Source organism: Maylandia zebra, linkage group LG15, assembly GCF_041146795.1.
Source record: "Maylandia zebra isolate NMK-2024a linkage group LG15, Mzebra_GT3a, whole genome shotgun sequence".
NCBI classification, from domain to species: domain Eukaryota; kingdom Metazoa; phylum Chordata; class Actinopteri; order Cichliformes; family Cichlidae; genus Maylandia; species Maylandia zebra.
Window position 1 is genome coordinate 33,898,370 of NC_135181.1, and position 25,516 is coordinate 33,923,885.

The 25,516-nt window shown below is 37.2% G+C and overlaps 3 protein-coding genes across 8 annotated transcripts in view; 1 reads left to right on the plus strand and 2 right to left on the minus strand.

The window, feature by feature from the left end:
* Positions 1-2,219: 2,219 nt before the first annotated feature.
* gja1b (gap junction protein alpha 1b) lies at positions 2,220-6,940 on the minus strand. The gene is made up of 2 exons (XM_076874306.1): positions 6,791-6,940; positions 2,220-5,391 (listed from the first exon to the last, which is right to left on the minus strand). The coding sequence occupies exon 2, from the start codon at positions 5,373-5,375 to the stop codon at positions 4,209-4,211; it is 1,167 nt and encodes a 388-aa protein (XP_076730421.1). The 5' UTR covers positions 5,376-5,391; positions 6,791-6,940; the 3' UTR covers positions 2,220-4,208.
* Positions 6,941-10,586: 3,646 nt separating this feature from the next.
* LOC101470461 (gap junction Cx32.2 protein) lies at positions 10,587-13,761 on the plus strand. 2 transcript variants are annotated; one of them, XM_004564745.2, is made up of 3 exons: positions 10,587-10,657; positions 11,455-11,553; positions 12,042-13,761. In XM_004564745.2, the coding sequence occupies exon 3, from the start codon at positions 12,051-12,053 to the stop codon at positions 12,819-12,821; it is 771 nt and encodes a 256-aa protein (XP_004564802.2). In that variant the 5' UTR covers positions 10,587-10,657; positions 11,455-11,553; positions 12,042-12,050; the 3' UTR covers positions 12,822-13,761. The 2 variants fall into 2 exon arrangements, with proteins under 2 accessions (XP_004564802.2, XP_004564801.2); XM_004564744.2 differs by having other exon boundaries at positions 10,615-10,657; positions 11,470-11,553.
* Positions 13,762-14,727: 966 nt separating this feature from the next.
* Positions 14,728-25,516, minus strand: part of mcm9 (minichromosome maintenance 9 homologous recombination repair factor) — a 32,293-nt gene continuing 21,504 nt past the window's right edge. For all 5 annotated transcript variants that reach the window (XM_004564746.2, XM_004564747.2, XM_076874308.1 and 2 more), the window contains 6 exons: positions 24,986-25,160; positions 21,765-21,967; positions 21,415-21,618; positions 20,554-20,636; positions 17,059-17,204; positions 14,728-16,620 (listed from right to left, as the gene is read on the minus strand). In XM_004564746.2, the coding sequence (XP_004564803.2) occupies positions 15,102-16,620; positions 17,059-17,204; positions 20,554-20,636; positions 21,415-21,618; positions 21,765-21,967; positions 24,986-25,160 (2,330 nt within the window). In that variant the 3' untranslated portion in view covers positions 14,728-15,101. The remainder of the gene's footprint in view (positions 16,621-17,058; positions 17,205-20,553; positions 20,637-21,414; positions 21,619-21,764; positions 21,968-24,985; positions 25,161-25,516) is intronic.

Below are 25,516 nucleotides of genomic sequence, written 5' to 3' on the forward strand. Positions count from 1 at the left end.
GACGGACTGGTGATAGAGAAAGTGATTTTTTTAGAGCATAATATATTATTTCGGGGATTCCCTTCTATTACATAATGAACCTTATAGAATAATGTTGTTGTATTATGGAAGTTGGGCGTTTGCCATTTGTAGTGAGACTAGTTCTTAAACAGCACTTTTCTACTTTACCTAAGCACTTACATGCCTCATTCACACAAGCACTTTTTCCAAAGCGTTCCAGCAAACATTCTCTCTGATGTTAAAACTGAGAGTGGACCACTATTATTCCATTAGTCTTTTTGTTAACTTTGATGTGTGTGTGTTTTTTTAAGGTGTAACATACAGACAAGACTGTGAGAAATTTTGTGGAGGCACCCAGTGAAAAGTTTTTAGATAAGTATACTCAAGACTATCTGTTAAACAACTGCTCAGAATTATAAAATAGGTTTTGGGAATAAAGTCTTAAAAGAATGTGTGAAAGTACATTGTAAAAGTATTTTAATAATAATTAAATGTGTTGTGTGAGGCTTTAGATATTGCTTCTTCCTCAAGGACACTGAGGACTTACCATCGTTAAGCCCTGGAGTTTTGTTTTGTGACTTTTTTTGAAGAAACTGGAATTGGAAAAAATAAAAGAAGCTTTGGAAAAGGAAAATCTAAAACCAGTAAAAACCAGAGGTGGAGTTTAGTTAAAGAAGGCATGCTGAATGATGGTGTTGTGCACATGGACGTTGGGCATTAAGTGTCTGGTATCTGATTTTCTGCATAACTTGTAGTTGTTCCCTAAATTTAATAAGAGCGATTCAGAGAGTTTTTTTTCAGTGTTTGAATGTTTGGCTGTGGCTCTGTTGCACTGGAGTTTTTACCAGCAATACACAAGGAGGTTATTCTTCTTTGAGCAACACAGACTGTTTTAATCTGCTGTTCTGAAGTAGTACTAGATGAAAGTAGCCATGTGACAGATTTTCAGGTGAGACAGAATTGGCTGTAGCAGAGGAATGCTCAGATTTTGCTCAGTTCAGGTAAAAATTTGTACATTTTGTCAAAAGTGAAGAAAAATGGTTCTGGCTCAGAAGGCTAAAGGAAAGAATAAAAAGTTCAGCATACCACTGACCCCATCACAAGACACACACACACACACACACTTACACTTCTTTGCCTTTTTAACTTGAGTCACATGTGGTCTTCAAGCTGCACCTTAGCTCTCTGCACACATGTGGTTTGATTTAGTGCTGTGGAAAGATTAAATGGGAAAGTTGGAAATGTGAAAAAGAGCCATGTCCTTCCTATTATGAAATTTAACTCAATTTGTCAGAAACCAAAGGTACCCTTTAAGAATAACTACCTCTGGAGCCAAACAACTCTCATGGATCTGGATTATGACTTGGTTTAAGAGGTGATCAGAAAGTGTTGAAAGCATTAAGTGTAGACTATTCTACAAATGCCATCACAGTGACGTTATAAAACATCTAATCTTAAAATTGAAAATGTATGTCTGTTTATATTTGGTAGCGCAAGTCACATGTCACATTCTTTGTAATCTTGCCTCTGTACACCACAAAAGTGGATTTTAAATGAAACAATCAAGATGTATGTGAAGTGAAGATTTTGATCTATAATTCAAGGAGTTAAATTTTTATGCATAGTAATACATTTTAGCAATATATAATTCACCAAACAAGTGAAACAAACTACAAAAAACATAAGCATATATCCATCCATCCATTCGCTTCCGCTTATCCTTTTCAGGGTCGCGGGGGGCGCTGGAGCCTATCTCAGCTGTCAGCTGAGGCGGGGCACATTTTTTTATTCAAAAATAATAATTCAAGAACTTTAGCTAAGGAAAAAATATTAATTTTACTTGGCAAACCTTTTGACAGCTCTAGCAATAAGAGCTGTCAAAAATATAAATTAGTCACACTGTCTGACAATTGACCTGCTCATCTCCAGCTACATGCAGGACTTGCAATTGGCAAGTGTTATTTCTCTTTAAGCTTGTAAAACAAAAAATAAAGATAGAAAAAACTGAAACCTAACTTACCATAAAAGTAAACTGTAATGACATGTTGTACAATAAAGGGCTATTCTATACATGTCTAAATATGTCTGTTCTAAAAATGTTAAAGATGAAAAATATTTTTTGTAGAATAAACCTTGACTAACATAACATTAATCAACACCAAAAATTTTATGTGAGGTAAATAAGTATTTTTGAAAACATCTTAACATAGATGACATAATGTACTTTAACAGTTCTTTATTGGCAGGTGTTTAGTTCTAACAACAGCAATGGCTAATAATGGCCACATATTTAAAAAAAAATCAATCACTGCTTAAGAAAGAAAAATGTTTATTGGTTAAAGAAGTATTTAAAAACGTTTTATTTTACCGTCATATACTCACACTTTACAGCAGTGGACCCCACACATGAGCATTGTCTGAATACTTGCAAGCAGTAATTATTGCTTCTCTTCTGTCATTGAACAACATTACTGTACCTCACCGAGATATTTGGTGATTAAAAGTCTGATGTTATTGATTATAATAATGTCTGTGTTATAAAATAAATTAGTAACATGTTCATCATGTCATCAGAAAACCACATACTATGTGTATCATAATGCTTCTCAGTCTCCCATGTCTCAGTGCAACTCCTATTGTAGCCAAAATATCAGTTACATATGCAAATACTCCAAAACAATGACCAACTGGCAATTGAAGCAAAATCGCAGTAAAAGACATTCAAATTGAGATTTATCTTAGTGTTTGGTAGTTGTGGAGCTACACTGGCATATCTTTATTAGAAATGACTAAATATTAGTCCGCATCTATAAGCAGTCTTCTACAAACTCACATTTTGATTGCGACACAGTTAGCTTGATTTACATTCCTAAATATCTACTTCTCAAGCAGCAAATTAAATTGAGCTACACTAAGTTTGAAAAACAAAAAAAAATCGAATATGTAAAATGCAGAAAATCATTCGAGTGTCTTTGTTTCTCACAATAGGTTAAAAAAAAAGGAACACATTTCAGCAAATGACTGACAGTAATAAAGCCTTTCTTAATAGAACAAACATATTTTGCTGAGTGACAGCAGCTTGCTACCATCATCCCTGCCACCCCTGTGCACACTTCAAAACATGATAAAAGCACTAAAACCTTACACTACACAAATTCAAAGTTTATCAGATAATAAACAATATTATCTGACATATTACCTGATAATAAACGGCAATAAACAGTTTGTGGGGGACTTGTTTGCTTTACTGAGTAGTAGTCAATTTTCTGTCTTAGTGGTAGTTCTCCTAAAGATCCTGGCAATAAATATTAATTTACAAAACATATAAACCCTTTACTGTTAGTCACTGTCAAAGAATTAACCAAGTTATTTATACAACAGCATTGAGCAATAACTTTGTGTTGTGACTAGGGCAACTGACAAATTAGAAGAAATCAACACATCTTTGGGTGAATGAAAATGAGAATGAAAGTAAAGAAACTGAACCAAACTGCACTGATTGGTTGTGGTACCACACTTCATAACTGCACTACAAAACTCAATTTTAAACAGTGTGTTTTTGTTATCCCAAATTCTCTATTGCATGACATTTATATCATTTGACAACATTAGGAAATTTAGATGCACAGGTATGAAGATTTGTGGCTCGCTGTCGTTTATCAGACAAATACAGTGTTCACTGATCTCGACTAAACATAAATGAAACTGAGTGTGTAGTAGCCACTTTACAAAACATTAATGCTGCAAAGCTACTAATGCTTCATACTATCGTATTTCATGAAAAAGGACATCATCAACTGGAAAAACATGAGGAACATTGAAAGAAACAAAAACAGTAAATCTTTTATGTAATATCAGTAAATTGAAACCAAAGCTGTCAACTTATGGGGCTGTGTTCTTGAACAGATTATTAATGTTGGTTGTGTTATACTCTTTCAAATCCCAATTCGTGTGGCTACAATATTCTCTTGAGGCTGGGTTAAAAGCACTAAAAAGTAAAACTCAGTCAGAAAATACTTGTACCTTTGATATTATTACATTGGTTTTAATGTTTCTTGAACTGACTAAAAGTCTCTATATTGAAGACGGTGATTGAGATTAGTCACACCTCTCAAATAAACCTATGTGATAAAGTGTTTCCTGATGTTTCTGGCTTCAACCAGAAATTCTGTCAGCCAGAGAGAGGTGGAAAGAGACGAAACCGTGTTTTAAACATCCAGGTCATCTGGCCTGGCTCGGCTGCTCATTCTGCTGCTGGCCCTGCTACAAGGCCTGGCATCCATCAACCCTATCGGCTGCAGCTCGTGTCCTGCTGAGGAAGACAGTTTCTTATGCTCGTGGGTATCATCTGGGAAATCAAAGGCTTGTGCGTGGGAGTTTGAAATAGTGCTTCCTCCACCAGTCTGTCCAAGACGGTTCTGTTCTGTAGAGTAGTTAGCCCAGTTCTGCTCGTTGGCCTGCTTATTATAATTACGGCACGAGCCAGTTCCCCGCTCCCCTGTGGCAAGCTTGTAGCCAGGGGGGGACATTGGTGAGAGTGGGGCAGTTGGGGATGAGCAGCCATTATAGTAGGCATACTTCGTAGTAGAGAGTTCTTTAGGGGTAGGGCTTAAGGTGCCTCCGCTGGGGTAGAGTGTGGGTTGTTGTTTGCCTTTTACACGATCTTTGATCCTCTTAAAGAACACATAGAAAAGTTCAATGACATTGAGCAGCAATGACACCAGTGAGACCACCAACATGAAAATAATGAATACGGTCTTCTCTGTGGGACGAGACAAGAAACAGTCCACTCGGTGTGGACATGGGTTCCTCTCACAGGTGTAGACTGCACTCAGACTGAACCCATATATGTACCACTGAATAACCAGGAAGCCCACTTCAAACATAGACTTGAAAAAAATGCTCACTATATAGGTTCTAAGGAGGGCTCCTTTCATCTTGACTTTGCCATGTTCCTCAATACCATACTTTAGCTTTTTCATCTCAATTTTCTTTAAAGGTATGTCGACGTCACCTCCGTCATTTTGCACAGCTTTGAGATCCTCTTCTTTCCTGTTGAGTTTCTGCTCTTTCCTGTTCAGATAGAAGACATGAGCCAGGTATAGAAGTGTAGGTGTCGACACAAAAATAATCTGGAGAACCCAGAAGCGAACGTGGGAAATGGGGAAGGATTTATCGTAACAGACATTTTCACACCCAGGCTGCTGGGTGTTACACTTGAAGGCTGACTGCTCATCTCCCCAGGCCGATTCGACTGCAGTACCGAGCACCAGGATCCTGAATATGAAGAGCACCGACAGCCAGACCTTCCCACCAGCAGTAGAGTAAGCCTGAACTTTGTCCAGCAGACGACCCAGAGCACTCCAGTCACCCATGTTCAGGGAGTATTAGCTAGTGCGAAAAAAGAACAATGTTGAAGTGGTTGCAGTGTACAAACTGTGTTACACAAACAGTTATCAAAGTTAGGAGCAGGAACCCTGTTTTTAGGAAAGATCCCTAAGATTCTTGCCATTAGCTTTATTTTGGGTTATTTTTTCCACAACTATCCAAAAAACTAAATTGCGCTGAATAATACAAAGTCTGATGTCTCATCAGTACTCAAAATAATTTGGTATATTCAGTTTAATGTCGCCTTTGAAAGAGGTCATACTATTTTAAGACGTCACGGAATCGTTTTCAGCAGGCACACCAAAAAGTAGACTGTACTGTTAATTATACTACCAAATGATAAATCACATGCTTGTAACACATAATACACACACATTAAGACATGTTACTTCAGAGAGCAATGGCAGCGTTGGATATATGTTTGTAAGGCAACTTTTGCGGGGAAGTGTGAAACAGCAGCCTAATCCCCATGGTGCCTGTAGTAAGTAAGTAACTGCATGTGATCTCACTTATACATGTAAATGGTAAATGCACTGGTGCTTTCTATCTAATATTACACACATTCACACTCCAGTGGACATGTCTCACGCAGACTAGTGCAGCCAGGAGTTGAACCACCAGTCTTCAAATTAGTAGATGACCTGTTCTGTCTCCTTAGCTGACAAGTTATACACAATGCAATGTATTTCTGTGAACATTAATTGGAAATGTGAAAATTAACTTTAGTTTGGGAGTGTTTGGCCTTTATATTTAAATATAAGAAGTGCAAAATTTGAGCTACTAAGAATTTAAGGTAAATTAAGCTTTCATTGGTATTAGATAGGGAACACATCCCGCCACTTTCCACATGAATGAGTTTGTTTGAGTGAAATGATCAAGACAAAGCAGAACAATGGACTCCAACACAATGACCTACTCAGCAAACCACTCAAAAGTACTAAGAGTACTATGGTTTTCATTGAAAAGAAACAATGTTCAAGGGAAAAGAGAGTGAGCCCTAACTCTGAGTTTCCTGACTTCAGTGGCTTTTAAGCAAAGCAATAAATGCTACAAGAGAGGCAGAGAATTTGAAATATAAAAAGAACTTTCATTAAATTAAAATCGAAAAGAGGTCATTGGCCCACTACATAAATAAAAAATCGAGATAGTAAAAACATACTAATAAATAAATAAATCTGGCTTTTATCAGCCATTGCTCCTTGTAGATGTAAACCAGGTTGTAAAAACGAAAAAAGCTGACAAAGCATTCACCTTGGAGAAAGGGATACTCAAAGTTTCTAAGACAAGACGCATGTGGTCTAGAGCGCACCGGAGTTTATCCGAATATTTCTAAGAGCAACAGGCGGACAGCGTTTTCCTTCGGACGCGTTTTTTTTTTAAAGCCAAACTTTCTTTTACTTACCTGGAAAGTTACAGAGACAAAAAAGGTGGCCCGTTCCCCGCCACTTGGCAAAGTTAAAATCCAAGTTTGGCATCAGTAGGAAAACTGAGTCGAACTTGTCAAACTTCCCTTATAACGGTGCCGTCAGAGAAGTTACAGTCACCTGATCTCTACGTCAAGACCGAAGCCCCTGCTGCTGGGAGGGCAAAGAAAAAAAGACTCCTACAGAAACAGCCAATGTGTGGTGTTTCGGGCTTTATTGCTTCATAAGCACATGAGAACACGTACCATCACGTGGAACTAATGTTAAAACGCAGGGTTACAAATATAAAATACCTCGACCCAACAGATATACCTCCTGTGTGCAAACTACTTTGACATGTATTTGCGTCAGTACATCAGTAGGAGAATGTAACTATGTAGCTACAATTCTTCTTCACATTTCTCTGGCAGCTGGGAATACTTGCTACTGTGCAGATGATAGTTAAAAAAAAGGTAAAGGGGTCCATGTGAAAAAGACAATAGGTAACGTACACACCTGCCTATCAGTTCAAAAAAAACACAAACACTTTAAAACAGGACCTTCTACTACTTATATACTCATATATACTTGGGCGGTTTCTGTTTCACTGTGTATAATATAGTGCTCATATTGCCAATAAAGCCCGTTTTTTAGGCCTTACACAGGGTCCTGGTTATGCTTCACCGAGCACTCAAACTGAAATTCCTCATTTAATTTTTAGTAACTTTCCATTAAACCATTCTGGGCTCCCACAACACACTTGATTGGTACACAGCACCATCTAGTGATGAAAATAAAATAATGCAGGTGTTGTATCAAATAGAATAGTGTGTGGTGCTCCACACCAATTGTGCAGGAACAAAATATAAATAGAATACAACAGGAATATATATATATATATATGTATATATATATATATGTATATATATATATATGTATATATATATATATGTATGTATATATATATGTATGTATATATATATACATATATATATATACATACATACATATATATACATACATATATATATATATATATGTATATATACATACATATATACATATATATATATATATATATATATATATATATATACACATATATATATATACACATATATACATATACATATATATATATACATATATATATACATATATATATACATATATATATACATATATACATATACATATATATATACATATATATATACATATATACATATACATATATATATACATATACATATACATATACATATATATATACATATATATATATACATATATATATACATATATATATATATATATATATATATACATATATACATATACATATATACATATATATATATATATATGGGTGACTGGAGTGCTCAGAGATCTCTACTCATCTCTGTGAGATGTTAGACGGATCAGCTGCTAACTGAGATTTCTTTGCTTATTTTTGCCATGTTAGATTCAAGAGGATTTGGATTTCTGTTGTCTTCCTGCTGAATTACAACTTCCAAAGAATTCTACTGTTTTTCTATGGATTATAACTTTGAGAAGATTTCCACTGTATTCTTGCTCGATTGAATCCACTGGACTATTATTATCAACATGAACCAGAGATAAGTGCATCTTCAGGCCTGGATAGATTGTTCTCTCCTCAACCTCTCTCATCTCAAGGACCACAACAAATGAGAATGGAGAATTCAAGTGCTTTGATTATTTTATTATTTTTGATTTGGCTTTTGCTTTTCTCCTACTAAATGGTCTAATAAAACAATACTGCATTCAACAAGTCTAAATTGTGGACATTCCTATTTTAACCTCTTGTGAAGGAGTAACAGTAAAAACCTGCATATTATAAGATCACTCAAAGGGATTCTGACAGGTTACAAGATCCTTGGGGTCTCCCATTAATTTAGTGTCCAGGCTACCAAGTTAAACCCAGTTAGTTACCAAGTACACATATTTAGAGGAGAGCTGCTGATAACAGGTGTGGCTAAAGATTTTCTACACCAGTCTTTGACTGGGTTATGTTGTTGAACCAAAGGAAAGTGTGGGGAATCAAAAATAAATAGTGATGTACTCACAGTGGTTTCCTGAGAGATGAAGTGAGATGGGTTTGATGTGAAGTATGATGTTGGTGAGATCTTGGCCGTTCAGAGTCTCGGGGAGAGAAACCAAGGGTGTGCCTAATTGCTTAGCTAGATTAGAATCCAAAAAAAACGTTGCTCTACCCTGGAGTTGACTAATGCCTGGAGTTAATATTTTACAATGGATCGTAACAGGAATCAATAATCAAGGTAGGGATGAGTTCATTTATAACAATCACCCTATTTCCAGCCACTATCCTCCTGCTCTGCTCCTCAAGTGTCAAATGAAACACTTTAAAGAGCAGCACTGCTTAACACTTCATTTGAAACAGTTATTCATTCCAGTGAGAGATATCTCATTGGAATTAATAAATGCCTGTGCCCACTGCAGCACTCTGCCTCTCATGCAAAATCAGAGGCACAAGTTTTGCAAAGCCATTCAAAGGTCATCATACACAAAGTTATAAAACCCAGTTTGTTTTCTCCACCTCACCAGAGAAAGTTTCGAGTTATGTCAGAACTTTCTCAGTGGGCTCTGGCAGAGAAAGCTGAGGTGGAGAAGTAGTTGAATTAGACAGAGCTGACTCCACCGCAAGTCACAGGAGCTTTGATTGGCAGGTGCAGTCTGCTGTGAATTGCAGAGAGAGTAGGAACGCTGAGAGGAGGTCCACCATTTACTTTCTAAAAGCAAAGAGTGACTGTTTCAAACTGACAGCTGGACTAACCAGCTGGCATTTTTTTTCCCAGTAAGTGAAATCTGTGTTTTCAAGGCTAATGTATGTCCTTAGCTAGGTAGCTAAAATGAGCCATTGGCTGTTGGAAAAAGTTCGTGATATGAATATGAATGAAGCTGCCCTTACTAAAGAAATCACTCCATTGTCCTTAAATGTTAATAAAGTCATGGGTTAGATATTAAAGCAGCAAGAAGTTTAGAGACCTGCAGCAGGCAGCTGAAGATGAGGCAGAAACAGAAAAGTCACTGGAACTGCTAAGTGTCCAACTAACTTTACTGTAATAGTAATAATTATTTAGCTGAACTTTACTTCAGCCTTCTGCGTAGAGCTGATCATTACATATGTGCAAACAGAAGCGTGTTTCTGTCTCTCTCCACACAAGCATTAACACCAACACTAACATTTATAAAATGGTGCACTACGATCTCCTGTTAACGGCCGATGTAATGCAGCTTTAATGGAAAATGAATTACTGAATGGACTGAAAATGTTCTCACTGTATTCTTCACTCAAAAACTGCCCATAGTATCAGATCCAGTTTACTAAAATCTCAGTTTGCTGATAACTCACAAAAAGAAACAGGATTCATGAAAAAATATTGCAAAAACTAATATTTATGTGCTGTAACCAAATGGTGACATTTGACATGATAAAGCAAAAGTTATGTTTAAGTTTTCCAGTTTGTTTCAATTATTCAGGCTAAAAACCAGGTTAAATTATTCTTAATGAGGTATTGTTAAAATATACTGCACAGCTTACATCCTTTTAGCGAAATAATATGAATATGATACATTACCATGTCGTTAATAATTATAATTGCTGTTGGTTAGCCACTCCAAACTGGATGAAAATGGTGAAACTGTCCCTGTCATTATAATTGGGTGACAGTAGTGACATCAGTAAAGAGTGTGGGTGGGACAGTCAGGCAGAGCAGGGAGGAATCTGATGATTTAGCAAGATTAGCCTGAATTATAACAAGGAAGTGAGAATAATCTGAGTTACAACCCAAGAACTGACTGGACTAGAGAGGACTCTTAGCGAGGTAGGAAAGTTTTCAAAACAAGAAGAGTCAATTTTGTATAAATAAAACTTAATCTTTGTTTGTATTATGAAAACAGAATTTAATTCTCTGATTATATTTGACAGTGTTCAGGAATTTAATTTTAACCGGATTTCACACATACACACAATCGGATACTGTCGATGTAATTCAGAATCGAAAACCTTTATAACATCCTTCTTTACTCCTTTACATTAGTTTGGTTACTATCAGCAAAGAAATATCTGCGGCAGTAAATTAAATTTCACTGTCTCTTGGTGGAACAGGAGAAAGCATATGATTGGGTGCCAAAAGAGGAACATGACATGAGGAAGTCAGGAGTAGCAGAGAAGCATGTGATAGTGATACAGGATATGTATGAAGAGTGGGGTTGGATTACATCTGGGATCGGCTCTAAGCCCTTTTTTTCTGCAGTGATAAAGGACAGATTAACTGATGAGGTGTGGTAGGAGTCTCTGTGAACTATACAGGTAACAGACATCATTATGAGGGTAGGGAGCAGGTGGAAAAGAGCCTGGAGGAGTGGTGGTATGCTCTGGGAGAGAGGACGAATAAAATTCAGTAGAAACAAGACAGAATATATGTATGTAAATGAGAGGACGACAGAAAGGTGAACATGTAAGGAGGAGAAATAGTGTGGGTAGCTGAATTTACATGCCTGGGTTCAGCCGTCCAAAACAACAGACAGTGAGCAAGAGAGGAAGCCAGGCAGGCTAGAGTGGGTCGAGTCTTCTCCATTCTGCCTATTTGCCAGTTTCAAAATTTGTAATTTGTTTCAGCTTTTGTGATTACAGGTGGAGCTAGCTTCCAACAGGAGGACTTTGGCTTCAGGACAACCTTGAAGGCAGCATATTCTTTTCATTTGAATTGCACAAAAAGTAATCATTTATTTAAAAATTATGTTCTAAGTAGTACTTAAAAATAATTATACATTTAATTACGTTTTACAAATTATGTATGTGTATATACAGAGACACATGTATATATAAATATTGTATTATATATGTAATATTATATGTTTAAAGTGTGCCAATTACTCCCTTGTTCAAGTTTTAGCTAATGAGAATTGAGAAGCCTAAATTCAGAAAAATATACGTGGTAATGTAGAAGTCATGGGTTGTATTATAAAGTGGAGGTTGAATGATCAATAAGCAGTATTCATAATTGTATTACTATAATAATACATGTAACTCCTGAATGATCCATCATTGTTCAGCATACATTTGATTGAAATTTGTATGAATATATCACCTTAAATAATCCACCCAGTTTCAAATATGACTATATATTGCTCGTCTTTTTCTCGAGATGGACTTTTGTCACACAACTGCATATTCATTGTTGTGTTTTGTTTTCTCTCTTAAAGGCTGCTATTATGGGGGAGTGGTCCTTTCTGTCTGATTTGTTAGACAAGGTGCAGTTTCACTCCACCTTCTTGGGAAAGGTCTGGATGAGTGTTCTTTTTCTCTTCAGGATCTTCATTCTGGCAGCTGGTGTCGATAAAATATGGGGAGACGAACAATCAAACATGAAGTGTAATATCCTAACGCCTGGATGCAAGAATTCTTGCTATGATCACACCTTTCCTTTGTCTCATACACGCTTCTGGGTGCTCCAGATTCTCACTGTCTCCACGCCAACGCTTATCTATCTGGGCCACGTCTTACTAGTGATTCGTAAAGAGAACAAACGGAGAAGACGCCTGGAGGAAAAAAGGAAAAAGCAGGAGATGATTAAAGCCCCCAAGTATTCAAATGAACATGGCAAAGTGCACCTCAAAGGCGCCTTGCTGGTCAGCTACACGTTTCAATTGCTGTTCAAGATTTTGCTTGAAGTAGCATTCATTGTAGGACAGTACTACCTCTATGGCTTCATACTTATGCCAAATAAGGTTTCTTGTTTCAAGGACCCATGTAAGACAGAGGTACACTGCTTCATTAGTCGCTCCACAGAGAAAAGCGTCTTTATTATCTTCATGTTAGCAATGGCTGTGTTTTCTGTCATTTTAAACATTGTGGAGATATTTTACCTGATGATCTCAAAGATAAAGGAGAGGAAAAGAAGGACCAGCAGCTCCATTCCACCAGAGGGATTCAATCTCAACAACCCAAATCCCAATTCAACTGAGAGAGTTACATGGTGTTGAAAGACAGTGAGCTGACGTAAACATTGACATAGGTCACTATCGTTAGTTACAACATCACTCAACATCTTCATTTGAATTTTACATCTTATTTCAGGTTTAAAATAAATCACCCACATCGGTTAAATTGTACATAGACAGCCAACGGGGTTAAATGCAGAAACTACTGAAAATGAGATGTGCTCGTATTCAAAGTTATAAACTGCTGGTATTAAACGCTCACATACTGATCCATCTATCTTTAAAAGTACTAGTAGTTACTAGTAGTTAGGGGTTATCATGGCTAAGCAAGCACACACCTGACATGTACACTACATTCCCATGTTGCGCATCAATTTTCAACCGGAAAACCAGAAACGTAATCTTCTCTTGAACATGATCTACAAATGTCATTTGCAAAAATGTTGGGATTCTAATATCTGTTATTTGGTCATTTACTTCAACTTTCATCTAACAGCGAAAAACAAAATAAAGTGTCCAAGAGCACCTCAATCATGAACAAAATTAAACAGGTTCTAGATTATAATTCTCTCTGGATTTTGTGTTGTTCTCTAATTCTCCCGTATTTAACTTGTTGTGTAGAGGTACGGGGAAATAATTATAAAAATACACTAAATTCGCTTTTCATATTACAAAAAAAGGACAATTGGTATTACACATAAAGTTCAATATCCTCTTCATACAAACTTATTTTTACAGTCGAAATTATTAAAAGTTCATGACAGGGATGAGAGGGGTCATTAAATGACAAGAGGTGTTTTCAATGTGACAAGTCATCACTGTTATATATTGTTGTTAATGTGTATTACATATACTCAGGAAGAAGCTACATAACTACATGACTGAGCTATAAATATGTGAAGGGAGTGGGAGTAAATGCTCCATTTTGTATATATGTATTCATGTACTCTAAATAATCAATCAATCAAACACTGAAATGCTATGTGTCAAGTTGGTCCTGGTATTGGAAATGGTGCACATTTTAAAAATACAAGTCAGCAAAGTTCAGGAGCAGCATACTGTTAGCCAGTTCTGAATCTTGGCTCCCGTGTATGAGCACTGACCCATGTAGTAAGCCTTAATTATACAGTGTTGATGGGATAGCTAAAGGGCGCAATGGCAGAGTAGTCATTCCTCTTATATTTCTTTGAAGTATGCTTGATGATCGGTGTCTGGGTCGCTTACACAGTTTGTCCTTTGTAATATAACGTCTCGGTGAACCAGTCTGCGTAGTCACATAAACTCCATGCTCATTGTGTGATGATAAATTTTTTGCAGACGTGAACCCAAGTTGATCCTAGCTAACTTGCAGAAAGTATAATCAAGGCCTTATCTCTTGTTGCAGGTGCCTAGTTAAACATTACCAAATATTCTCTGAATAACATTTTTTTTTTTAAATTGATTGCAGTTTACATTATATGTTTGAAAATATGTGTTCCAGAACACATATTTTCACATAATAGGCTAAAACAATGCTAACAAAAAGCTGAAAAAATATATACATAATTTTTTAGGTTTTAGGCGATCGTGGCTCAAGAGTTGGGAGTTCGCCTTGTAATCGGAAGGTTGCCGGTTCGAGCCCCGGCTTGGACAGTCTCGGTCGTTGTGTCCTTGGGCAAGACACTTCACCCGTTGCCTACTGGTGGTGGTCAGAGGGCCCGGTGGCGCCAGTGTCCGGCAGCCTCGCCTCTGTCAGTGCGCCCCAGGGTGGCTGTGGCTACAATGTAGCTTGCCATCACCAGTGTGTGAATGTGTGCGTGAATGGGTGGATGACTGGATATGTAAAGCGCTTTGGGGTCCTTAGGGACTAGTAAAGCGCTATATAAATACAGGCCATTTACCATTTACTTAAAACTGAATATAAATAAAGGCCTTTAAGAAAAATATTAACAAAACACATGGATGTGTCTCACATTATGTTTATTTTATTTGCTGTACATAAAGATCTCGGTGAGCAACTCACTTTTAACAGGTGTTAAATGTGTTACACGTAGGTGTAATACAGAACAAGCAACTAAAAAAAAAAAAAGTTGTATTGAGCACATGTAAGGAAGGATATCTTACTATTATGAACACAGTACTTTTTCATTGTACAGGAGTAGAAAAAAAAATAAAAAAATCACACTGCAGCTAGCTGGTGAAAACTGTGTGACTAGACACTATGCTAAAGAGCTAAACTCAAGTTTATATCCCAGGAAACTTTTCTGTCAAACTTATTCATTTCCTACAACCAGATTATGTTTTCTTCAGGAAAAAAGTTCTTTATCCACAAATGTTGTGATTTCAGACTTTGGCTTTTTTCAAAACCTCTTGGTCCCAGTCAGTGTCAAGAACATCATTATTTAACTCGGCAGACTCAAACAGAGACAATCCTGAGAATAGGCCTTTGGAACCACTACCATTACTATCCTGAGGACTCGTAAAACACTTTCTCTTTAGACTGGCAGTCCTTTGACAGTTAACTGAATCCCTAGTTACCATTTTTACAGTGTTGTTTTCAGTATGACTGAATTTGGTCTGTTTTACTTTGCACTCGGACATTGTTGTACTCGTTGACTTCATCCCTAGTTCACATTTCTTTGCTGGTGTGTAATCTGTTGCTGGGGGTATGGTTTGGCACTTCTTGCCTATGTGGTTGGCGATGTTTAGAATTTTGTGGACTTTTGAATTAGCTCTCAAACAATCAGCATCACCTTTTTTAAGCGTACTCTTTTCCATTTTTGTTTGAGCTGTTGTGGGTTCACTTGTCCAGATAGATGAGAATCCTGAGAGTTTAATTTCTGAGCTTGAGGAAGTTATACTGGTCTTCATCTGTTCTGATTGTAATGTAGTTTGATTAGTGATGCAAGCACTTGATTTTGAAAGTGGGGTGGAAGTAAATACATCTCTGTCATCACCAGTGCTGACTCTGGTTCTCTGACACAGGTGTGCGTCATTATGACTAATTGGTTTCTTTGTGTTAACGCTCACTGTCATTTGCTTTTCTGGACTGGCATTATTGTTATGGTTGTCAACTGAAGTTCTCATCTTACTTGGTTTGAACATGAATCTTGACAACTTTCCACGCAAGTCTATGTGTGTTTCAGCTTCGACTGCCATTTTCTCCCTTGGAACAGCGCTGCTCTTCCTACTTTCTGTCAGGTGCAATTTGTCCTCCTTTACATAGCTGTCTTTGTCAGTGGACAGGTTTGTCTCTAGTACATTTTCACTTTCATCCCCAAACACCAGCCTTTCTCTGTGTCCTTTTCCAACCTCTTTGTGAAATCGCTGATGTTTCAGGTCCAGTTGCCCAATGCCTTTATCTCCCATATTCTTAGAGTCCATTGTGCTTCTAGAAACCTTTTGAAAATGATATCCCAATGGCTCTGGATGTGCTTCATGCTTCTTTCTCTCATATTTCAGTATCTCCTCTTGGCTTTTAGAGATTTCTTCTGTAACGCTTTCATTTTTCTTACCTTGTATGTTTTGTTCTGAAACAGAGGTAATATTTCCAAAAACAACTGGAGCAACGGTCCTTCTCGAAGTCAACTTTTCAGATCGACAGCTTGATTGTCTGGTTACTTTACACACGTCTGTTCCACTTGAAATAGTTTTTGTATTTTCTTGAGGTGTAGTTATGGGTGAGGTCCTATCATTTGGGGACAGTGACAGAGAGGTGTGGAACCAGTTCGAGTCACTCCTCACTGTATTACCACTTTCCAAATTGCTAGTGTGTGTTTTGGAGTTTGCGTCACTGAGTAGATGCTTCAGTTTAGTAGTTGATGAATCACATTCAGGAGACTCTGATGTCTGGCTTTTTGACCTTAAGAGAAAAACAGCCTGCAGTTAAAATGATGATAGCTCCAAACACTCATGTGCACAAAGTTGAATCCATAAATAAACATTTCAAATCTGCTCCCAATTTGAACTCCACTGGCTACATTCATCACAAAGAATCATGTCATTAAGTGTCAAAGAATAATTATCTTATGTGTTTTTGTATACGTTTTATACAAGTAAAGACAGAAAATGGGGCCTAAAAGACTATAGATTATCAGTGGACGTCAAATCATTAGGTCATGATTTTGATGTCATGGGGGATTTCTTTGCAGAAAAGAGACAGTTACTAGCAGCACTGCTTATGCATTCAAATGTTGTGTAGCAGGAGGTAATAATCTAACATTGGGATTATCTTTGAAAGTTAACAAATTAAAAAAAAACAACAACAACAAAAAACAAAACAAAACACCAATTTACTCACCTGGATAGTCTGTCTCGCTCCTTCTTAAGGAACAGTGGGAGGTTCAGTCCTTCGAGCAGTATCTGACACTGAGTTTGATACTGCTCAACAGGGTCAGCAGGAAATGAGGTGAATAAAGTATTCACATTTCCCTGCAGAGCGCCACCCTAAAAGAAGAACGTAATATGCAGTTACAGACTGACACAGCAGCGTGATGACAACACACCACAAAGTGAATGATATCAACCAGCTGGAAAACAAAGGAGACTAGAAGTGAGAATGTCATCTGTAAACTCATTTTACATTGTGGTCCACATACAGCCCACTTTACTTTTAAGTGGGCCAGAATGCTGAAAATTAGTATATCAAAAAGAAGTGTGACTTCATCACTCATTTACAACAAGTGAATGCTGCTGTAACTTATGAAAGCTCTGTCAGCACTCACTCTTAGATAGTGATAACTTTTCACTCGTTTAATTGTTTATCCATTTCTTGATTACTTTGGTGTAGTATGAATAGCTGTGAGAGTCTTTATAAGCACTTCACCAAAATTTATGGAAATACAATTCAAAGTTTATGTCCTCCTCTACATTTTCAGAGATGTCCAGTGGGCCAGATTGGAGTCTTGCCAGACCAATGCTGCAATTAAAGTGGGAGCTTCAACACAATATACAACGAACAGATTGCTTGCAGTATTGTATACAACTTTAGGCTAAAGCATCAAGTCTAAGCTTCAATGTGAGTAGATTTTCAGCAAGTAAAACTGTTTTAGACACGGTTATGTTAGGATTCTGTTTCAGTAAAGGCAATGAAAACCAAAAAATTAGGCAAGAAATGATCAGATGTGGAATTTATTTTTTCAAACTTAACAGCTGGTTTCATTCAAAAAAATTGCACAGACTTTAGTATCCTACCTTTAGTAAACACCGCTGCTAATTATTTTAGTATAATGATCATAGTACATACAAGTGGTGTGAAAACGTGTTTGCCCTGACTGAGCATAAATGCCAGGATCAGTACTACAGTCAACCGATAACAACAATTTTTTCTGGCAAAACTTCTCCTGTTTCTCCTAAGAAGTATAAAAGAGGGCTATGGTATCCGACCCTAGAAAACCACCAAGTCATTGGTCCAGGTATGTGGATGACACCTGGGTGAAAATCAAATTTCAGGATGTGCAACAATTCACGGATCACATTAACTCGCTGGAAAACCACATCAAATTCACCAGGGAGGATATGAAAAGTTGCTGGTTAGCCTTCTTAGACTGTGAGATCGCCATCAGTAATGGGGGACATTTAAAAGTTGATGTGTACTGTAAACATACGCATACGGATAGGGCTGTGCGATATGACCAAAATCTCATATCCCAATATAAGACATCTACCGTCCGATAACGATATAAATCACAAAAATTTTACATTTTCTGTAAATTATGTGAATCTCGGGCAGCTCGACTTGCATGAAGTGTTTGCAGCTGGGCGTCATGTACCTGGACTCGAGTGTTTAACCGATGCATGAAACGATACATTTTTAGACATAAGTTGTAATGGCCGCCATTTTCCTTGTGAGTATTTATTACACGACGTGCTGCCGGGAAAAGCCTGTTCTAACGTTTGAGTCTAAGGTTTATTTTTTAGCACCTGACGGCTCTTTTTTGCTTCTCATCCGTAAATAATCTGCTCTTTCGCGTGATTCAGTTTATTTTGAAAAGTCTCAATAGGATCTTGAGCTTTATTGTGAAAGGTTTATGTGGAAAATAAACAAGTGGACACGCGATGGTGTTACCGTCGTTGTTGCTAACGACAATGCATAAAAACAGGCGCTTGTCCGTCTGTAGTGTGGTTATATTAAATATAAGAGAAAGAGAGAACTTTAAGAAATTAATATAGCCACTACAGTGACCATCAAAACGATGAAAAAATATTGCCATAAACGGTTTATTTTGCGACACCACAAAACAAATGATTGCGTAAAATGAAACGATAGACATTTTTATATCGTCATCCGATATATATCGTTATATCGAACAGCCCTACATACAGATTAGTATTTAAGGTTTGACTCTCATCTTCCACTGGAGCATAAACTTGGAGTCATCAGGACACTACAACACAGAGCGAACGCCAACCCCACTGACACAACGGCCAGGGAAGCAGAAGAACATCACATCAAAAAGGCCCTGAGTAAATGTGGTTATCCTACACAGCAAATTCAAAAGTGTTAAATGTTTGGTGTTAATAGTCTTCTTGCAAAAGTAGAGTTAATTTTACTCTAAGTAGAGTCACATTCTTTTAATGTAACTCTGAGGTGTAAAATGATAGTAGTTAAAATCGAGTGTTAAAAATGAGTGTTTCTCTGTCAAATCTGGAGGTGTTACAATGGAAACATTAACTCTTGACCTCTTAACTCTGAACTCCTAGAGGGGCTATGACACCAACAGAGTAAATTCACAGACTCCGCCCCCAGCACCATAGGCTCCAATCGAAGCTGAAGTGAAGCCGTTTCAGAACATTTTGCTCTACATATTTGAGTTGTTTGCCATACTTGGTAAGTCATTTTTTCAAAGATTGTTTCAATTATTATTATGAGCTTTTACTTCTGTAGCTCTTTGGAGTTGAGACAAAGCTGTGTGAAAGGCATTAGCCATGTTGCTCGGTGATAGCATAATATTCTGTTTTAGCTAGCTGAAAGGTATTGTTTGCGGGCAAATACCACAGCCTTGAAAAAAAGCTTGCATGTGAATTTTCAGTCAAACTTTTGGTCAAATACACCTAAAACAATGTCTAGAATGTGAAACGTTGGTATAATGGTGCTACTTGAAGCCTGAAAACGATCGCCCATAAAACAAAACAAGCAAACAGCAGTAGCAGACGTCCTGACTGGATTCTACGTTAGCATTTAGATCCCTCCAGAGTTTTGTGCACACGGTTTAGGTAAAAATGAAAAAGGTTGAGGTTTTACATTTAGTTCAGTATTACCTGTTGTCTGTGTCCTTGTCTTTTGGGAAAATACTTTACACAAGTAATGGCTCAAAGAGGATTCCTTTTTTTTTTACTGTGCTGCAATTGTTTACTGGATTATTTGTGCCATTAATTAGTGTCAACTAATTTTTATTCAATCTCCACATAGGATATGCTTGTGAAGATGTCCCTCTCCCCTTCTGTTTTTCTTTTCCTTCCTCTTTCTTTCTCTCTTTCCTATCCCTCACTCATGTCTGTCCCGTCTGTAACAACTGAAAATAAAATAAAATAAATAATAAAAACAAAGGTCGATCAAATGGACCAATACAGCAATGCCACGATGATCCATTTGGCAAAATAAATCCATTGGGTATCCTTGTTGGTCTTCAGACAACAATTCTGACGGCTAAAGAACCAAATGGGACAGGCAAAAAAAAAAAAAAAACCTTTTGGGATTTCCTGCTAAAATAAATACAATGAATACAAAACCCTTTAAATTGAAAGAGCCTCATAGACAGGTTTTAATTTTCAAAGTAACAAATAAAAGCCTTACCTGCATAGAGCACTCCATAACAGAAACAGCAATGACAGCGTCTTCTATGGTAACTGTCTCTCTGTACATGAGCTTGGCATGGGCTGTAAAATTAACAAAAAAAGTTTTCTGCCACTGCTGCCGTTCCACTTTTTTCAAATTTGTATATGCAACAAGCTTTATTGTTATTACATATCATCAGCAACTTCATAGTTAACAAAACTTTAGTTTAAAATCATTTTGCTTTTAAATCATCATATGATGAATGTTTAGTAACTAATTACAATATTTGATTAAACAAAAAAAAAAAAAATCTCCACTTGCTCCTGTGAATGGTCTTTAACCTTCAAGATCTAGTCCTCTAACTGAATTGAATTGATTTTAGAAATCAGTGACAATACCCAGCCCTAAGGCAAAGCATGCTGTGCAAAGACACCCCTGAGACAATCAAGCACATAACAGCAGGGTGCAAGATTCTAGCAAACAGGGCATACATGGAACGCCATAACAAAGAACATGAACACCTGAGCAGAGTTTGAGAAGTCAGAAGGCCAAAATGTGATGCAGTTCCTAGGGTGGTTGAGAAAGGCTAAGCTAAGTCATGTGGACTTCCACATACAAATGGACGGCTACAAACCAAACATACTAGTGATGGACAAGCAGAGGAAGGAGGCTACAGGGATAGATATAGTTATACTAAAGTGGCAGCAACAACAGGAAGAAAGAACACAAAAACAAAAAACATCTTGTATGCCTTTCGGTGCTGCAAGAGCAGCGTGTAAAATATTATCAGAAGACTCGTTTTAGACCTGACCACAATCAATGACTTGACTTATGAATAAATATGACCAAACTAGTCTGAAGTCAAACTTCTCATCTTACCTTCAGCCAGCCTGCTCAGACTCTCCAATGTGCGTATAGTTGTGCGGGCAGCACTGCTGCTATCACTCCGTCTTTGTAGCTGGTAGTAGCGTGTCAGTATACAGTTGGCTTCTTCTGACATCACTGGTTTTAAATGCTTAATCAGGCTGAAATAAGCTTTCATTTTCTCCATAGACCACAGACTCGAACACTGATCAGGTAGTCCTTAAGAAAAAAAGAGAAGGGGCATTTTTACCACGTTCTCCCCATTGAAGGGTATGTGAGAGAACAATAATAATCAATTATTTATAACAACAGACTTTATTGTTTTAGTCATATTTCACTTCCAAACTCAAAAACATGTCTTCTACCTCTGTCCTCCATAATGAAAGAGGAGATGATGTGGTCCCACTCTGCATTTCTGGTATCCAGCAGAACTAAAACCAGGTCAAAACGACTTAGCAAAGGACTGGCCAGAGCTACGTTCACAGACAGTGGCTCGTTGGGATCATACTGGCCTTTAGGGTTGGTAGCTGCCAGAATGGTAGTTCTGGTATTCAGTTTACACACCATGCTGCAGAAAGAGAGAGCAGTGGATCACACAGAAAAAAAAACGAGAAAAAAAAACAGATGAGTAAACACTTTTTTTTTTTAAATTAAAATGATCCATTTAAATAATCCAGTATGTGGATTAGGAGATTTATTAGTTTATCAAGGTTCATTTTGTATTAGATTCCCCTTGTGTTTTCTACCCCTGTGTTAAGTTTCCCTCGTCCTTTATGCGTTTCATGTCTGCATGTCTTTTGTCGTGAAATTCATGTTGTCATGTCTGCGTTTCATTATGTTTCCTGTTTTATTTTGAAGAGGTCCTATGTTCTACGTTCAATGGGTTTAGTTTTACTCCTCCCCTGTGACGTCATTATGTTCATGTGTGTCAGCTGTTTCCCCATGTGTTCCCACTTCCCTCATAGCTGTGTGTTATTCTCCCTGTCTTCCATGAGTTTGTTGTTGTTAGTTTCCCAGTTTAGTTTTGTTCTTTGTTTCACCTCCACGCTTGCAATAAAGCTGTGTTTTTGAGTTCACGTTTGCCTCGGTAAGGTTTGCGTTTGGGTCATTTTCCTGCCTGCACACAGCCGTTTTGTGACAATGTATAAAAAAAAAAAAGCTGTATAATATTACTGTCAGAGTTTGAGTACAGTATTGTCGTGTGAAATAAGTGTAAATAAAAAAGGAGGGGAAAGGAAAGAGTTGTTAAGATCTCAGTGCTACTTAGGAGATGTTTACAAACTTACAAGGTGAGTAAATGTTTAAACAATAGGAAGGAGAGGAATGTAGAAGACTGTAAATGAGACCCATGAGCTGAGCTGTTGTTTGGGAAAGTGGAGTGAGTTGGTCCTGAGGCCCCGTTGATGAGAACCAGAAAAAACAAACCAAACAAAAAAACTGTCGGCTGGATTAAATGATGTTCTATCCAAACTGGCAGCTCACATGTAGCTCTTCAGCAAAATGAGCCAATAGGATAAAGAAAAGAGAAGATTCTGCTGAATACCAATGAGCATGCCTTTAGTAGACTAGGTCATAAACAAGGTCTTAACAAAATGAGCCACTTGGCACAAGTAGAACAAGAAAAAAAGGAAACCCTGCTAAACACCCATGAGTGGACGAGGTCATAAACACAAAACGAGCCACTGATAACCGTGACTAGATGCCAGAACCTTATGAACATACTTAAAAGTGGACATTGTTAAAGGAGAGTTTGCATAGATATTATAATGACTAAAATTACTTCAGTAGGAGAATTAATTAATGCCCAATGCAGATTATATTTGGTAGAAGTGTAGAATATTTGAGAACAGAAAAATGAGGTCATTTTTTATAAATCGTTAAAATAAACAATACTAAACAAAAAAAAGTTTCAACAATAGCAAAATCAAGACAATAAGACTCCAATGATAATAAACGACATTATCAAAAGTAAGTAAATATTAATAAGGCAAAGGTCTACAACTGAAACGTCATATTTGGTCAGTCTTAACCTGCTGGTCAGCAATTTTGAATTTAGAGTGTATTCCCCCAAAACCTGCATCTCCTTAGAGACTGTGTCTGCCCCAAAACCAACAAAAAACACTTTGAGAGTCTTTTGCTGATATACGGCATTGAAAAAAAAAAAAAAAGTCATTTTAAGAGTATTCCCTGAAACCCCTCTCAGCTGACACTTTGAGTAATCTTTGAGTTGTTTTTGACCAGGATATAGCCTTCAATGTGCATATTAAATGATTTCATCTACTTTCACAATATCTCTAAATGAGAAACATCCTATCTCAAAGTGATGCTGAAAAACTAGTTCATGCATTTATTATTTTTAGGTAGGACTAATGCATTTTGTTATTAAGAAGATGTCCTAAAACTCTACAACTAAAAACCATCAGTTGATCCAAAATTCAATTTATTTTAATTCAATTCAATGTTATTTATATAGCCCCAAATCACAACTCAAGGCATTTTAAATTGTAAGGTATATCCTATAATAAGAATGCTGCAGTAAGAGTACTGACAGGGACTAGAAAGAGAGAGAAGATTTCTCCTATATTGGCTTCCCTTCGTTGGCTCCCTGTTAAATCCAGAATTGAATTTGAAATCCTGCTCCTCACATACAAGGACTTAAATAATCAGGCCTCATCTTATCTCAATGACCTGATAGTACCATATCACCCCATTAGAGCACTTTGCTCTCACACTGCAGGCTTACTTCTTGTTCCTAGAGTATTTAAAAGTAGAATGGGAGGCAGAGCCTTCAGTTTTCAGGCCCCTCTTCTATGAAACCAGCTCCCAGTTTGGATTCAGCTAGGGTTAGGGAGAACCTAAACAGGTTCTCTTCCTCCACACACTCCTCATTCATAAAGTGCTTTACAAAACCAAACATTACAGCTAACAGGTGCACTGTTTGAGTGCAGCTAGCCAAACAGCGTAGAGCCACTTGCTGCTAAAGAGACAAAGAATGAAAGTGGACACTCTATCCTTGGTTTCTTAGAATAAAACTCATTGTTGCTGTCAAGGGCAGTACTGGAGTGAGCCCTTTAATCTGATTTTTAGTTTTAGTGTCCTTAATTTTCCTCTGACTTGTAATTTCTGTCAGTAGTTAACTAACATAAACTAATGTGTGTCAATTAGCCTCAACCAACCAACCACATGTTCGGTACTGACAGAAGCTGGCGCTAAACATGTTTTTAAAACCTTAAGCACTTATTTCCTAAATCAAGCTTAACAGACAGTGCTATATTTCCATTATGTAAATTAGTTTTTCATGTTCTCTTTAATTCATGATTTGACAGTTATTTTTCCCCACAGGGCCAGGCAGGTTTCCTGTGATAAATGAAATCATTATTTAAGTTATGTTTGTCTAGTATTAAAATTTGTTTGCTGATTGGAAACATTCAAGTGTGACAAAGATGAAAAAACAAAAACAAAGAAAGAAAACCAGGAGGGGGACAAAGAGTTTCCCACAGCACTGTATACGATCGTGGTCATTCTGTGTTTGAAATTCCTAACTTCTGGTGATGTGAATTTATATGTAAATGCATGAGAGTCCTACCCAGCTTTAGCAACACTAATAGATTGTTGCTCCATAGCTTCATGGATGCTGATGCGATCCTGCTCCTTGATGCTGTTGAATTCATCAATGCAGCACAAACCACCATCTGCCAAGACCAGGGCTCCTGCTTCCAGGTGCCAGTCACCTCCATCCTTCACAGCTGCTACTGTCAGTCCTTTGGAAACACATTCACTTTATGAAGTAATACATTGGTATTATATGTAAAAATATATAGTTAATCACATGTCCGAGTCACCCTTCATTTCTTGACATTGCTTCCAACAAGGCAGATTTTATTGTATTTTTTTTTTTTTTTTTAAATCATCATGAGCGATACTTCTCGGGCCTTTCAAAGTTTTGGGGTAAATTGGATGTGTTTTAGCTCATTTTCAGTCCAGTCCATGTATCAGAGGACTATTTTATTGTTTGTTAAGCCACTTAACACAAAAACATGTAAAGTAATGAATCACTGTTGTGTCTACTCAAAGAAACAACACAGTTTGAAAAGCAAAAAGTAGTATTTTTGCATCA